This window comes from Bubalus bubalis, chromosome 2, assembly GCF_019923935.1.
Source record: "Bubalus bubalis isolate 160015118507 breed Murrah chromosome 2, NDDB_SH_1, whole genome shotgun sequence".
In the NCBI taxonomy this organism is placed as follows: Eukaryota; Metazoa; Chordata; class Mammalia; order Artiodactyla; family Bovidae; genus Bubalus; species Bubalus bubalis.
This window is the reverse complement of record NC_059158.1, coordinates 165252487-165270193: the sequence shown is the minus strand read 5'-3', so window position 1 is coordinate 165270193 and position 17707 is coordinate 165252487. Positions and strand designations below refer to the sequence as shown.

Genomic DNA, 17707 nt, shown 5'->3' with positions numbered 1-17707 from the left:
GCCAAATCTAGGACAACTTGAGTATCACTCTAAATAATGATAGTAAGCGATGGAAATTTACTGAATAAAATAACAATCCATGAGTCTATATACACACACACACATATATATGTGTGTGTGTGTGTGTGTGTGTATTATATGATTTTATACAAATATTACATTTTACATATTACATGTAATAAACTGCCAGTGCAGGGGCACAAGTTTGACCCCTGGTCAGGAAACTAAGATCCCATATGATGCATGACTCAACCAAAATAAAGAAGTAAGGAAAAATATATTTAATGAATATATAACATATGTAATATATAGTATTATGTATTACATATAACACAAATAGAAATATTATACTATATAAATAGTAATGATAGCTTACAGTGAATGGTGTCAGATTTGTGATCTCCAAAGATTTAATTTCAGGAACAGGGACCAGGCTTGATCACTCAAGAGCTTTTGTGTAGCAGAATTTATTAAAGTATGAAAAAGGGACAGAGAAAGCCTCTGACATAGACATCAGAAGGTGGACAGAGAGTGTCCCCCTCGCTAGTCTAAGTGAGGGAATTATAACTTTTTTAGTTAGTTATTACAATAAATCAAAATAATGTCTCAAGGTTGTAAAGATCTTACTAGACACACTCCCATAATTTACATTTTAAGAAGACAGGATTAGAACTAAAAATAGAAAGATTTTACCAGACCCACTCCCATAATGTATACATTCTAAGATATCAGGATTAGTCAGAAGGTTTTCAGAAAGAATGCTCAAACTACCACACAGTTGCACTCATCTCACATGCTAATAAAGTCATGCTCAAAATTCTTCAAGCCAGGCTTCAACAGTATGTGAACTATGAACTTCCAGATGTTCAAGTTGGATTTAGAGAAGGCACAGAAACCAGAGGTCAAATTGCCAACATCCGTTGGATCATCAAAAAAGCAAAAGAGTTCCAGAAAAACATCTATTTCGGCTTTATTGACTATGCCAAAGCCTTTGATTGTGTGGATCACAGCAAACTGTAGAAAATTCTGAAAGAGATGGGAATACCAGACCACCTGACCTGCCTCTGGAGAAACCTGTATGCAGGTCAGGAAGCAACAGTTAGAACTGGACATGGAACAACGGACTGGTTCCAAATCAGGAAAGGAGTACGTCAAGGCTGTATATTGTCACCTTGCTTATTTAATTTATATGCAGAGTACATCATGAGAAATGCTGGGCTGGGTGAAGCACAAGCTGGAATCAAGATTGCTGGGAGAAATATCAATAACCTCATATATGCAGATGACACCACCCTTATGAAAGAAAGCAAAGAAGAACTAAAGAGCCTCTTGATGAAAGTGAAAGAGAAGAGTGAAAATTTTGGCTTAAAACTCAACATTCAGAAAACTAAGATCATGGCATCTGGTCCATCACTTCATAGCAAATAGATGGAGAAACAGTGACAGACTTTATTTTCTTGGGCTCCAAAATCACTGCAGATGGTGACAGCAGCCATGAAATTAAAAGATGCTTGCTCCTTGGAAGAAAAGCTATGAAAAAGCAGAGACATTACCTTGCCAGCAAAGGTCCATCTAGTCAAAGCTATGGTTTTTCCAGTAGTCATGTATGGATATGAGAGTTGGACTATAAAGAAAGCTGAGGGAGAGGGTGGGAAGATTTGGGAGAATGGCATTGAAACATGTAAAATATCATGTATGAAATGAGTTGCCAGTCCAGGTTCGATGCACGATACTGGATGCTTGGGGCTGGTGCACTGGGACGACCCAGAGGGATGGAATGGGGAGGGAGGAGGGAGGAGGGTTCAGGATGGGGAACACATGTATACCTGTGGTGGATTCATTTTGATATTTGGCAAATCTAATACAGTTATGTAAAGTTTAAAAATAAAATAAAATTAAAAAAAAAAAAAAAGAAATCAAAATATAAAAAAAAAAAAAAAAAAAAAGAAAGCTGAACATGAAGAATTGATGCTTTTGAACTGTGGTGTTGGAGAAGACTCTTGAGAGACTTCAAGGAGACCCAACCAGTCCATCCTAAAGGCAAGCAGTCCTGAATATTCATTGAAAGGACTGATGCTGAAGCTGAAACTCCAGTACTGTGGCCACCTGATGGCAAGAACTGACTCACTGGAAAAGACCCTGATGCTAGGAAAGATTGAAGGCAGGAGGAGAAGGGGTCGACAGAGGATGAGATGGTTGGATAGCATCACTGACTCAATGGACATGAGTTTGAGTAAACTCTGGTAGTTGGTGATGGACAGGGAAGCCTGGTGCACTGCAGTCCGTGGGGTTGCAAAGAGTAAGACACAACTGAGCAACTGAACTTCACTTTCAGAAAGGAGAAACTGTCGTCAAGCAGGATACATTGTTCTCATATAATCCTTAGTACAGAGTTTCAGAGAAGGCAATGGCACCCCACTCCAGCACTCTTGCCTGGAAAATCCCATGGACGGAGGAGCCTGGTAGGCTGTAGTCCATGCTAAGAGTCGGACGTGACTGAGCGACTTCACTTTCACTTTTCACTTTCATGCATTGGAGAAGGAAATGGCAACCCACTCCAGTGTTCTTGCCTGGAGAATCCCAGGGACGGGGGAGCCTGGTGGGCTGCCATCTATGGGGTTGCACAGAGTCGGACACGACTGAAGTGACTTAGCAGCAGCACAGAGTTTAAACTAAGTTTGTTGTGTAATCATCAGTTCTTGGCTTAAAGAAGAAAAAAAAAAAAAACGTTTTATGTGACTAAGACTAAGGAATGTAGAGAAAAAAAGACATTTGTCCTTTCTTCCTCCTTGAGAATTCTGGACCCCTATCTCCTCCTTGAGAGCCCCAGACCCCTCTCTCCTCCTCTCTCTCTCCTCCCCAGACTCCTTATCAACCTGCCTAGTAATTGACTCTCTCAGTAGTACTTTATCTATTGTGTTATTAAATGTTGTACTAAAGAGCCTATTGTCTGTGTAATGGTTTTATGTCAAAACCACCAATTCTTTCTTCTTCCCGCAGATTGAGCCTTTTTTTGTGAGTGTGGCACTTTATGACCTCAGAGACAGCAGGAAGATTTCTGCCGATTTCCATGTGGATCTAAACCACACTGCTGTCAGGCAAATGCTCTTAGGGGCATCTGTGGCTGTGGAGAATGGAGACGTAGACACTGTCACTCCCAGACAATCAGGAGAACCTCACATCAAGGGATTTCCAGAAGAATGGCTAAAATTTCCAAAGCAGGTTGCACTTCTGTTTATCTCTCATAGGAAGGAAGATGTTTGTTGCATTGTTCTTACCAATAGATTACATAAGATGAGCAGTTTTCCAAATAAAAATTCCCCTAAAGTTGTACTGTAAAAGTAGACTTCTGTGCATGTCTTCATTGTGGTTTCCTAAATGCTTATTATTTGTTTTCTTTGTATACAGGCTATATTTTCTGTAAGCAGTCCACACTCTGAAATTGTTTTAGTGGCCAAAATTGAAAAAGTACTGATGGGAAACATCGCAAGTGGTGCTGAACCTTATATTAAAAATCCAGACTCCAGCAAGGTAATGCATGATCTTTTTATAAATGATTTCAGTTACTTTCAAGAAATAAAAATCACATGCTGATAGGTTAAGGTGAACAATGTCAGATTCCTGATCTCCAAAGATTTAGCTTCTGGACCAGGGGCCAGGCTTGATCACTCAAGAGCTTTTGTGTAGCAGAGTTTTATTAAAGTATTAAAAGGGACAGAGAAAGCCTCTGACATAGGCATGAGAAGGGGGACAGAGAGTGCCCTCCTCACTAGTCTTAGCAAGGAAATTATATACTTTTTCAATTGGTTATTACAATAAATCAAAAAAATGTCTCCAGGTTGTAAAAATTTACCAGACCCACTCCCACAATTTACATTTTCAGATGACAGGATTAGAATTTAACAATAGAAAGATCTTACCAGACCCACTCCCATAATATACATTTTAAGATACCAGGATTAGTCAGAAGGTTTTCAGGGAGGAGAAACTGTCCTCAAGCAGAATACATTGTTGTTATATAATCCTTAGTACAGAGTTTAAACTGAGTTGTTTGTTGTGTAATCATCTTAAAGAAAAAAAAAGTTTTATGTGACTAAGACTAAGGACGGAGAAGGCAATGGCACCCTACTCCAGTACTCTTGCCTGGAAAATCCCATGGACGGAGGAGCCTGGTAGGCTGCAGTCCATGGGGTCGCTAAGAGTCGGGCACGACTGAGGCGACTTAGCAGCAGCAGCAGCAAGACTAAGGAACATAGAGGGAAAAAAAGACATTTGTCCTTTTCTCCTCTTGAGGATTCCAGACCCCAATCTCCTCCTCGAGAGCCCCAGGCCCCTTTCTCCTCCTCGGGGACACCGGACTTATCAACCTGCCTAGGAACTGACTTTCTCACTGCCTTGATGAATTATCAAGTTTGATAAATATGAGTCTTGAAATAGTCCCTTGTTAGTGAAATGAGTATCCAGTTGGAAATTTTTAAAGTATATAGTCTCAGCTTATGTTTTCTGATACAGTAATTGTAGCTGAGAATCTATTGGTGAAAATAAATTTACGAGGATAAAATTTTAACCCCCAAGGACCAAAATGTCAACAATAATGAAAAGTTAGGATTAATCTGACTGGAAACAAGGAAAAACAGTTTACTAAGACATCAGCAATGCTTATGCAGAACTAAGCAAGAAAGTAAAATAATTGTTTACCAAGTTATAATAATACCTAAATGAAGAAAGAAAGAGGAAAGAAAATGCCGTAAGTTCCTTAAATGGTGGGACTACAGGACATTGTTTCTGCTTTCTCTTTTCAATTACTGCATTTTTTAAATAATTGAATGTTATTATTTTAATAGAAAATAAATACAAAAAGTTTTTATTATCCACCCAAAGATGTATATTGGAAAATAATGTGTAATAATTGAATTTGAGGATGTGTGACAGTTTAGGACCGTGTCTAACATATTTATGAGAGAGTGCTTTAAAACCCAGCCTGCCACCTATTTTTGTAAATAAAGTTTTATTGAAACACAGTTACACTGATTGATTTAAGATTATCTTTGGCTGCTTTCCTGCTGTGGTGACAGAGCTAAGAAGCTGAGACAAAGACAAAGGGCCCGCAGACCCCTATATATTTACCACGCGACTCTTGACAGAGCAGATTTGCTGTCATAACAAACAAAAAGAAATATAGGACAAACTGTGAATGTAAATTTGATAACTCTTTCCATTCAATATTTTAAGGTCTCTTAAGTCAGGAAAAAGAAAAGGGGCGGGGGGTGAAGTTGGTATTCCAGGATGAGTGTTTTCTGCATTTAAAATTTCTAAACTAAGAAGAAAGAGAGACTTCCCTGGTGGTCCAATGGTTAATATTCTACACGTCCAAAGCAGGGGGCACTGGTTCCATCCCTGGTCAGGGAACTAAGATCCCACGTGCCACGTGGGATGGCCGAGAAGTAAAAAAGGATTAAAGAGAGGATGTTTAAAAAATAATTAAAGAAAGAAAAACCTTATGCAATAATTTGAACACAAATGACATCATTTCGCTCTTTATAGGGTAGAAACTCTGGGCCAGTAAAGCAGGATTTCACTGATTTTCAATATAAGACAACACAGAAAAGTATTTATTCCCATTTTACATGGACTGTTTCTATAGTGATGTTCTAAACAATGTCTGTATTTATTTTTTTCCTTAGCATGCACAAAAGATTCTAAAATCCAACAGGCAGTTCTGCAGCAAGTTGGGGAAATATCGCATGCCGTTTGCTTGGGCGGTGAGGTAGGTTGACAATTGCAATCAACAGAGTAGAAATGCATTTATAATCTACGTTGAAAGCTTCAGTTTTGAACATGTCTGTGTTACCTGTTATTTTTAACATGCCAACACCTAGAAGAATGCCAATGTGTTCATCTTTATAAATAAATACCTGGAGTTCCCTAGAAACATGTGTTTTACAATTTAGCAAGCCAGCTCATAATAGACTGGGACCATGACACGGGTGCATAGTATGCATGACCAGGTGTCCAATGGTCATAACGTCTGTATTATATAAAATTCAAATGGAAGCACCATGATTTCTTATGCAGCTACATATTTTCATCTGTGCAGAAAACACAGATCTATATATGGATGGTCAAATGAAGCCATCAGATCGATCCCTGAAACTCTCTGATTTTGGTACTTATTAGTATAGCCACATTTATCAGTACCAGTTGACTCTCTGAGCAAAATGCTGAGTTATGTGGACAATAATGGTGGAGTCAGCCACCTGGGTATATAACCTCTGCATAAAGATCAAAAATTGCCTTTCAGATTTATTTAAACATCAATTACTATTGTCTCTCTCTGTCTTCTTGTGTCTTTATCAGTACTTCATTTCTTAAAGGAAGAAGAGCCTGGCATAGACATGGCAAAAGGTCAACAGTGTACAAACTGAATGAACTAATAAGGATTAATTAGTACTACCAAAAAAGAACACCTATTAGGTATCCATTTGAATATTGATTACACCCCAATGCAAAGAACTTTAAAATACAGGAGGAAGGGGGAACTGGTTAGTTATACCATTTTCAGGTCTTACAGTATCCAGTGAGGTGAAGAACCAGAGTACACTCACCAATGTCTTTCATAACTTTGATACTGGTATTGAAAGTTGAAGATAGTCCTTAGGTACAGGGAGGAGATATGTGGAAATCTGGGGCAGCAGTAATCAAGGTAAACTCATGTAGTCTGTAGGAATCAGTTTGCCCTAAGGCAACCCTCTAAGGAGAAAAAGACAAATGTGGTCCAGATCAGGAGCCATTTATAGACTATAACTTTGAGTCAGTTTCCATTCCGAGTCTCAGGGTCTCCATCTACAGAATGAAGCCGACAACACCTGCCTTGTGAACAGTAGAGTGCAATCATAAGCACAAAGGCATCTGTCATAGAGCGCATCATAAATATCATTTTATCTCCTTCAATATCTCTTTCTATTCTGTATGAAAAAAGATGCTATTTAGGAATGCTGAACCCTTTATAATGAACTTAATTCTTTTTATTCTTCATAAGCTTCAAGAAAAAGGATAACTAAGATGCAGAGAACAAAAGTATATACACCAAGAGGGGAAAGGGAGGTCGGGATGAATTGGGAGATTGGGATTGATATATATACATTATTGATACTATGTATAAAGTAGATCACTAATGTGAACCTACTGTATAGCACAGGGAACTCTACTCAGTGCTCTGAGGTGAACTAAATGGGCAGGACATCCAAAAAAAGACGGAATATATGTGTACGTATAGCTGATTCACTTTGCTGTACAGTAGAAACTAACATAACATTGTAAAGCAACTATAATCCAATAAAAATTAATTTTAAAAACAGAAAAAAAGAAAAAGGATGACTAGTTATAATTTAGAAGCCAAACTTTTTCATGTTAATAAGTATTGTCATTTCCCACAGGAAACTCAGTTTGGGCAAGTCGAAGGGCAAAGGCAGGCTGGCCTTTTGCAAGGTGAAATATTCCAGTGTAGCAAAATTATAGTAGTGAACACATGTTCTTTTTAAATATTAGAATTATCCTGAGCATTGTTATAAATAGATACTTTAGAGCTAGAGCTGGATTCTAAGTCTCAACTCTGTTTGCCAGCCAAGTGAATTTAGACAAGAATTTATAGTCTCTGTTTACCTAGGTTTTTTTGAATATACAAAATAGAGGTGTCAATACCTAATTTACTATTTAAGGGATCAGCAAGTACAACTATGTAATCAATAAAAGATAGCCATTATTAGAAGTCACTAATCTAATATGATTATTAAAAGTCCTGGGACTTCCCTGGCAATACAGCAGTTAGGACTCTGCACTTCCACTGCAGGGGGACCAGGTTCAGTTCCTGGTTAGGGAGCTAAAATCCCACATGCTGCTTGGCATGGCCAAAAATAAATAAAATAAAACAGACAAAATCCACAAGCAGATAATTCCAGAAAAAGAGCTGCAGAAGGACCCTAAACATGTGAGATGTCCATTCATAATTATAATAAGAGACAAGAAAATTCTAAAATAAAAAATTTTAAAAATAAAAGTCTGTATAAAGATCATATCCACCCCCAGCAAGTCTTTTCAGGTCAATTTGGGACAGTGAATAATAATGTGGGAGAAAGAAGTGAAAGAATCGCCCATTATCGAAAGAAACTGAGCAGTTAAGAAAAGCAGTAAGAATCCTACTTTGAAGCTGTCTGGTCAGATGTGCTGAAGGAAAAATAGATGAAGTTTCTAGGGAGGTTGGTGATATTACCAACTATTGAAGTATTTATATCTAGGACAGGAAAGCCAACAAAACCACAAGTTCATGCCACATGAATGCCTGATCAGTGGTTTGGTCATAGGTTAGGAAATACCACCAAATACACCACCAATGTGTGTATATAAATATAGATTTACATTTACAGAAATCTCTCTAGCAACTGAGAAAAATGGTTAGAAGAGTATTTCTCAAGATTTCCTGTTAGACCACCTGGGAAAGTGTTATTTAGGGGCTTCCCTGGTGGCTCAGATGATAAAGAATCTGCCTGCCAATGCAGGAGACCCAGGTTCGATCCCTGGGTTGGGAAGATCCCCTGGATAAGGAAATGGCAACCCACCCCAGTATTCTTGCCTGGAGAATTCCGTAGACAGAGGAACCTGACGGGCTACAGAACACTTAATCTAACTACAAAAACAAGTACAAGATACAACCAAAGAAGATTTTAATTTTCCCTTCACAGTGTAGAAACTGCTTTAAATAAATTGTTGATCAAGTCAGGGGAGGGCTCCTTGCTACTCATGTCATTTTGACATGAGCTAGCCTGCTGTCTTATTTAAATACCCTATTGATACTGCAGGTTCTCTGACTCCTTTTCCTTTCCATTAGATTTTCTTGATTGTAGCTTGTCTCATGATACAGCTCTGAGTGTACTCTAAAATCCTTTGGCCCTTAAAATCAACTACCGCTAAGAAGCCTAAAGTTGACAGTAACCTTATAAAGTCATAATATTTCTGCCCGGATGCAATCATCCCACCAGCTGCGAGACACACATATTCATCACTGTGAACATTTTATCTAGGGCTAATTTGGTGCATGTTCTTATTTTTGGCATCAGCTGCAGTGCCATTTTATAGTAAAAAAGATTATATTGAGAGTAGGTAAAGAGAACACATTCAGATGGCCACATACGGTGTTGTACACTCATTGATTCAGGAGAAAGTCAACCTTTACAAATGTGCCTTGCTGTTAAACCAAACTCTTTCCACCCATGTAAGGCTCAGAGTTATATGGGCCTAAATCCAGGACAAGAATCTGTTTTTTCTTCCTAAACTTTAAACTTTCGATTTTGTATTAGGCCATAGCTGATTGACAATATTATGTTAGTCTCAGGTGAATGGCAAAGGGACTCAACCATACATATACATGTATCCATTTCCCCCAAACCCCCTTCCTATCCAGGCTGGCACATAACATTGGGTAGAGTTCCCTGTGCCATACAACAGATCCTTGTTGGTTATTCATTTTAAATACAGCAGTGTATACGTGACCTTCCCAAAGTCCCCAACTTTCCCTTACCTCCAGCAACCATAAGTTTGTTTTCTAAGTCTGCGAGTCTTCCTGTTTTGTAAGTTCATTTGTATCATTTCTTTTTAGATTCCACAAGTAAGGGATGTCATACAATATTTCTCCTCCTCTGCAGGACAAGAGTGTTTTTGATTTCTTTTCTGTGTCCTATGCAGCATTTCAGATGGACCAGAGTAAAAATGCTGGATTTTCTTTAGAATTAAACAAGACTAAAACAAAAATTTCATTCTTTCATCTATACATTTATAAAAGACAGTGAAGCAACACCCTCAACAAGTGGTTGTCCAACCTCTGTCCAGATCCTTCTAATGTCAAAAATTCAAGTATGTCCCAGAGTGGTTCTGTCTTTTTATAGCTCTAATGATTAGGTAATTCTTCAGATATATATATATATATGTATATGTACATATGTATACATGGGGCTTCCCAGGTAGCACTAGTGGGAACCTGCCTGCCAATGTAGGAGACATAAGAGACACAGGTTCAATCCCTGAATTGGAAAGATCCCCTGGAGAAGGGAATGGCAACCCACTCCAGTATTCTTGCCTGGAAAAGTCCATGGACAAGGGAGCCTGGCAAGCTATAGTCCATATGGTCATAAAGAGTTTGATACAGCTGAAGCTACTTAGCATGCACTCATGCACACATATATACGTATATAATATATACACATTTTTAAGCTGCTTGATAGTCACTTGTATGTTTTTTCTTCCAAAGCCACAAAAAATGTGCTTCAGTTCTGAGTTGTTGTTGTTCAGTCACTAATCCCATGAACTGCAGCACGCCAGGCTTCCCTGTCCTTCACTCCCTCCCGGAGTTTGCTCAAACTCATGTCCATTGAGTCAGTATGCCATCCAACCATCTCATCTTCTGTCGCCCCCTTCTCCTCCTGCCCTCAACCTTTCCCAACATCAGGGTTTTTTCCAATGAATCGACTTTTCACATCAGGCGGCCAAAGTATTAGAGCTTCAGCTTCAGCATCAGTCCTTCCAATGAATATTCAGGATTGATTTCCTTTAGGATTGACTAGTTTGACCTCCCTGCTGTCCAAGGAACTCTCAAGAGTCTTCTCCAGCACCACAGTTCAAAAACATCATTTCCTCATTCTTTCTATATATCACAGCTATTCATGCTTATGAATGAAGCTCTCATGGATACCTAAACTTCTTTTCCTTTAGGCTAAACACAGCATTTTTTTTCAGTTACACCCCACACATCAAGGCTTTGAGATCATTGCACACCAATCATTGCTCAACTCTGGCAGTTGGAACAGGACACGATGTCTCAGCCACCCTGAAACCATCTGTGTAAATGAATGAGTTCTCTGCTCTCCTGCCAGTTAGCATGTTTATCAAGCAGGGACAGAGTGTGTGGTGCTGTGATCTGTGCTCCTCTGTGACGCTCTGTTCTTCACAATGTTTCCAATGTAATTGAGCTAGCTCCACAGCAGAGCTATGGATAAGAGCAAAATCAGTGATACAGCTCAACCAATAGATTTCAAGTGACTGGTTAACCTTAAAAAAAAATACTCAATTTAACTTCCTCCTATGAACTCCAGGAGTTGGTGATGGATAGGGAGGCCTGGCGTGCTGCGATTCACGGGGTCACAAAGAGTCGGACACGACTAAGCGACTGAACTGAGCTGAACTGATGTTGAAAAAAATGACACACGTTCAGACAAAAGTCCTGGATAATATATAAATGAAAATAATCTTCAAGTTAAATATTTTCATTTGTCTCCCACAGTGTTATTTGAGAGAGGACCTTTTTTTTCTCTCAGTTACTACTTCACAGAAAAAAACTGAGGAGAAACGTTCAAGGATCCTAAAAATATCATTCTGAGAAATTCCTGACCCAGCCCTCGTAGTAAAGAATCCACCTGCTATTGTAGAATATGCAAGAGACAGGGGTTCAGTCCATGAGTCAGGAAGATCCTCTGGAGAAGGAAATAGCAACCCACTCCAGCAGTCTTGCCTAGAGAATCCCATGGGCAGAGGAGCCTGGTGGGCTACAGTCCATGGGGCCGCAAAGAGTCGGACATGACTAAACACAGCACATAGCTGATTCATATTCATAGGTCCTGCAGTGTTATTTCATAGAGGACTTTTCTTTTTTCTCTCTCAGTTGCTACTTCACACACACAAAGGAAAAACTAAGGAGAAAGGCTAAAGTATTCTAAAAACATCATTCTGATGCTTTCTTTGCCCATTTTCTAAATTATCTGACACTAAACTCAATCTCTATGATCAGATAACCATTTAAATGACCTTCTCAGCCTATGTATTGAAATCTTTAGCTCATTTAAAGAGTAGTAAGAGTCTCGTGAAGGTTCTTAAGTTAGGAGAAATAAAAATTCAGCATTTCTCTAACACTAAAGACAAATCAATTACACATAGGTTTAATTTTTCTTCGATGGGCACAGAGTATGATCAATTATAGGGAAGAAAAATGGCACTAAGCATGCTATGTATACTTGCTTTTCAAGAAATGTTGCCTCACATTACTATATTATTGGGATGAAAAACCTTTATGTATTTTAACTAAATCTATATAATCCCATTGAAATGGATCAAGGAAGGAAATAAACTGTCCAGGTTCATGGTACTCTCTTTGTTTAGTACAAAATGCTTACTCAGGTGTTTTCAATTTTATTTTTGTCTCTGTCCTAAACTTTAGGACATGGGCACCTTTATCTCCATGAAAATGTTAAAGAGTCTGCCTCTCTATACGCATATACACCACCTTATCCCATTTCCTTTACTCGTAAATTCTAATGGCACCACCCAACCCAACGTGACCCTAATTTGCCCAGGAAATAATGAAAAAGTAATAACCTGTGTTCCTATTCCTCTCCACATTCCTAATACTCTATGGCTTTGATACATTAAGTGAAGGTGAAAGTGAAGTCACTCAGTCGCGTCCGACTCTCTGCGACCCCATGGACTATAGCCTACCAGGCTCCTCCCTCCATGGGGTTCTCCAGGCAAGAGTACTGGAGTGGGTTGCCATTTCAATGTAATTTGATACATTACTAAATCATAAATAAATGTACTTGTAATTGATATGGGCTGCTGTCACTTTAGATACTAGGTTGAAAATAAGAAATTAAAGATAACAAATAGAGTATACAAATGAAATTTTTGTCAAAGAAGTTTTCTTGTCTCTTTACTATATAAGTTCCTTGGAGTTTCTTCCATTTTAAGTGAGAAGTTGAATCACTTTAGTCAACTTAAAAATACATCTTGGTAAATAATATCCAAATACCAAAAGGGGAGCATTGTGGTTCAGTAGTAGAATTCTTACCTCCCTCCCATGCCAGATATCAAACTGAATAAATGTTGTTTTCTTTCAGATCAGTATTTAAGGACAACCAGGGAAATGTGGACAGAGACTCAAGATTTTCACCACTGTATAGACAAGAAAGTAACAAGATTTCAACTGAGGACCTCCTTAAACTAGTGTCAGATTATAGAAGGTAGGACTTGGGGGATACTATTGAAATCAACATGAATCAGTTACATTGCTACTGTTCATTTATTATTTCTGCAAAAACAATAATTGATTACCAGATTCTTCAAATACCAAGCTCCTTCAGAAAACAGATGCTTTGCAGATGACCTCACATATGCCCAGCTGACACCCTAAGAGTCAATTTGCCAGAATAATATAGAAGGAGAGTGAAACATTAAACTGTATCAGTGATTGATAGCTATGTAACAAATCACCCCCAAATTTAGTAGCTTAAAACAGCATCACTTTTACTCTTGAGTCCATAATTTGAGCATGGCTAGGTGAGGAGACTTTGTCTCTTCTATATATGGCATCAACTGGAAGAGACCAAATAGAGCTAAAGGACCCATTTTTGAGATAGTGCATTTGATGACTGGCAAGTTGGTGCTGACTGTTGGCTGGGAGCTTGGCTGGAACTGTGGGGTGGAGACCTTGGTTCTTTTCCATGGGAGCCTCTCCATCAGATGCTACGGCTTCCTCGTGGCATGGTGGCAGGGTTCTCAGAGTAAGCATACCAAGGGACAGACAGAAATGTGATGATGTGATGATGTTAAGCTGTTTCATGATACATGACTTAACTAAAACTGTCAGTCCTCTGACACACTCAGGATGCTTGTACCCTCTGCCTCTTCACCAAATATTAGCTGTCTGCCTCTCCCATCTCATAATCAACAATTTCTTATCAATTAATTTGTTTATCCAGAACTAAAATAATATACTACTATGAAACATGATTAATATTTTCTATATCTTCGATAGATGATATAGTTCTATTTAACTAGAAGGGAAGTTTGCCCAATGTCTTTTTTTGTTCTGGAAAAAATATAAACCTTTGAAAGCAAAATAAAGATAGAATTGAGCCATTACTTTTTATGTGATTCCACAGGACCACTCCTTACATGGGGAGACCCTCCCCTTTTCAAGCTTCATGATCAAAATTCCTATAGCCATTAAGTAGAAAATAAGTATACTTTTCCTCTTTACTTTTTTCCAAATATATTAAAACATGAAAAGTTGTAACACAGCAGAAAGGAATGGGCAAAATGGAAGACCATATTGTCATTAAACCCATGTTATTGGTGTTTAGCAAAGAAAGTAATCATTATAGCATTTAGAGGTCATCTAGAATCCCCAGTGCCATACTGTGAGATTAAATTATTTCACAGATGCCTCACACCTTATGACACTTATTCTTAGTAGTGTGCTGATAAATGTCTACCCCTGACCCTCTGGCAGGGAAAAACTGAATTGTACTGATAGCAAAATTCTGTAGTGTAAATTCTCCCACCATTGCTGATTTCAAGCTACCAATGGGGCTTCAGCAAACATGGAGTTGGGAAGAAATGTGCACACCATTATATGACATTTCCACCACACAGTTCAATTCAGTTCAGTTCAGTCGCTCAGTCATGTCCGACTCTTTGCAACCCCATGAATCGCAGCACACCAGGCCTCCCTGTCCATCACCAACTCCCAGAGTTCACCCAGACTCACGTCCATTGAGTCACTGATGGCATCCAGCCATCTCATCCTCTGTCGTCCCCTTCTCCTCCTGCCCCCAATCCCTCCCAGCATCAGAGTCTTTTCCAAGGAGTCAACTTTTCGCATGAGGTGGCCAAAGTACTGGAGTTTCAGCTTTAGCATCATTCCTTCCAAAGAAATCCCAGGGCTGATCTCCTTCAGAATGGACTGGTTGGATCTCCTTGCAGTCCAAGGGACTCTCAAGAGTCTTCTCCAACACCACAGTTCAAAAGCATCAATTCTTCAGCGCTCAGCCTTCTTCACAGTCCAACTCTCACATCCATACATGACCACAGGAAAAACCATAGCCTTGACTAGATGGACCTTTGTTGGCAAAGTAATGTCTCTGCTTTTGAATATGCTATCTAGGTTGGTCATAACTTTCCTTCCAAGGAGTAAGCGTCTTTTAATTTCATGGCTACAGTCACCATCTGCAGTGATTTTGGAGCCCCAAAAAATAAAGTCTGACACTGTTTCCCCATCTATTTCCCATGAAGTGATGGGACTGGATGCCACGATCTTCGTTTTCTGAATGTTGAGCTTTAAGCCAGCTTTTTCACTCTCCTCTTTCACTTTCATCAAGAGGCTTTTTAGTTCCTCTTCACTTTCTGCCATAAGGTGGTATCATCTGCATATCTGAGGTTATTGATATTTCTCCTGGCAATCTTGATTCCAGCTTGTGTTTCTTCCAGTCCAGCGTTTCTCATGATGTACTCTGCATATAAGTTAAATAAACAGGGTGACAATATACAGCCTTGACGTACTCCTTTTCCTATTTGGAACCAGTCTGTTGTTCCATGTCCAGTTCTAACTGTTGCTTCCTGACCTGCATATAGATTTCTCAAAAGGCAGATCAGGTGGTCTGGTATTCCCATCTCTTTCAGAATTTTCCACACACAGTTAGATGTAAATAACCTCAAGATCATGAATCATCTCACCATGTAGTAAAACAATTACTAAGTGATGAAATTTTAGTACTTATTACCTTGGTGTTTCATGTAATGTGTTTAATGGTAAGTTTATATAATTTTATTTTTAATAATGGCTGTGTTTTACAGTTGGCAGGCAAAATAACTGAAAATTCAACCATCCAGTCTCACAAGCTGGAAAGAGCTGACTTGACCCACCGCTATAATTATTCTGCCTCTCAAAGTAGATTTCCTGAGAGGGGTAACATTTGAAACTGTGATCAACAACTTCGACCTTACTATAAAGGAAAATAGGGGAGAAGGTTTTAGGAAAGAGGAAGGGAAAGAAATTCAAGGACTCATAAATTAGAATGAATGTGGGAACAGGGTTAGATGGTGAAGAAGAATCTACATACACTTGCACAGGTGGAAGAAGAAGAACCAAGATCAAGGAAAGGTCCCTTTTCCTCCTGGATTGTTGGTGAAGAGGGAAAAAGCCGTTGTTGCAAAAAGCAGCCTTGCTCTCAAAAATTCTTAAAATTCCCCATGAAAGTGAATCATTTAAACCAATTCAAATGCTAGTATCTTTTGTTAACAGAGCTATATACCATTTACCAAAACTAAGAATTTACATTGTACTTATTTGGCTATATAAATGGTTATCTGAAGTGGTACAAACAAGTTTAAAATACCCTTCAGAATATCTATAACTTGATCCCTCCCTGATTTTTAATTTTTATTTGCAAAATCACATACATTTTAGTTTTCAACCAGCTAAATGAAATTATTCACAGATTATTTAGGGTTCCACTGTTTATTCTTATCAAAGTTCAGAATTACAGTTGACTGTTTTGTTTTTTTTTTTCCTTGACAACTGGAATTAACTCATTGTGTGTTTGTGTGTGTGTGTGTGTGTCTATGCTCGCATACTTTCACAGAGCTGACAGAATAAGCAAAACACAGACCATTCCCGGAAGCCTGGATATTGCTGTCGACAACATTCCTTTGGAGCATCCAAGTATGATGATGATGTCATGGTTTCTTTGTACAGTTTGAGTATTGAGTGGCTTTTTGGTTGGTTGATTGGTTGGTTGGTTCGTTGGATAGATAGCTTGTTACAAAGATTTGTTTGGAATTTTTTTTCTTAAGGTTTGGGATAACTAATTCATTATCGTGTAAAAATTTGGGACTTCTTTCTCTATTAGAACAGACTTATACATATTATAGGGAGAAGACAGTGGCAACCCCACTCCAGTACTCTTGCCTGGAGAATCCCATGGGTGAAGGAGCCTGGGAGGCTGCAGTTCATGGGGTCATGAAGAGTAGGACACAACTGAGCGACTTCACTTTCACTTTTCACTTTCATGCATTGGAGAAGGAAATGGCAACCCACCCCAGTGTTCTTGCCTGGAGAATCCCAGGCACGGGGAAGCCTGGTGGGCTGCCGTCTATGGGGTCGCACAGAGTCTGACACGACTGAAGCGACTTAGCAGCAGCATATGTATTATAAGATAGGAACTATATTCAGGGTAACCTAATATTTATCTGGTATACACCATACACCTAGCAGGATATTGCACTATATCACTTAATCCTCAAACACTGAAGGGTTGCGAATGACAAAAGTCAGTTTCAGAGGTATTGATAAACCTAACCCATATCGGGCAATGCCACACCGTGCTGCCGAAGGGCTACTCCAAACACTGTATGTAGCTACCCAGGTGGCCATGCAGAAGTTATAGCTGGAATGTTTCTAGACCCTTGGAGAGCATGTATCTTTCTCAGAATATGAGTCATTTATGTTAGTGAAAATTTAAATTTCAGAAGCAATTTTATTAATTTGTGAATAAGATCTTCAGATTTGATTTATAAGTGGTGAGATTGTTTTTTTCCTTCTTCTTATGCTTTTTAGTGACTTTCTCAGTGGTGCAAATAATGAGTAAAGGCATTCTAAAAAGAGCTACAGACAGGAAAAGGATCATTATCACAGGATATTTGAATTACCATGAGCATTATTAAGTTTTTCATTCTTATGATTTTTCCACAAGTCACTGTAATAAAAAAAAAAAAAAAAAAGCATTCTCACTTAACCCATGGCTCCAAATCACTTTTATATTGATTGGGGTGAAAAACCAGAAGATAAACTAAGCCATTTCCTCTACCTGATGTGTGGGACGTAGATATT

At 38.7% G+C, this 17707-nt stretch overlaps 1 protein-coding gene across 13 annotated transcripts in view; it reads left to right on the top strand.

Annotated features, from left to right (window-relative positions):
* DOCK10 (dedicator of cytokinesis 10) overlaps positions 1–17707 on the top strand; it is a 302832-nt gene that overhangs the window by 198902 nt on the left and 86223 nt on the right. For all 13 annotated transcript variants that reach the window (XM_025278357.3, XM_025278360.3, XM_045164608.1 and 10 more), the window contains exons 12-16: positions 3001–3222; positions 3409–3531; positions 5685–5767; positions 12936–13058; positions 16461–16540. In XM_025278357.3, the coding sequence (XP_025134142.3) occupies positions 3001–3222; positions 3409–3531; positions 5685–5767; positions 12936–13058; positions 16461–16540 (631 nt within the window). The remainder of the gene's footprint in view (positions 1–3000; positions 3223–3408; positions 3532–5684; positions 5768–12935; positions 13059–16460; positions 16541–17707) is intronic.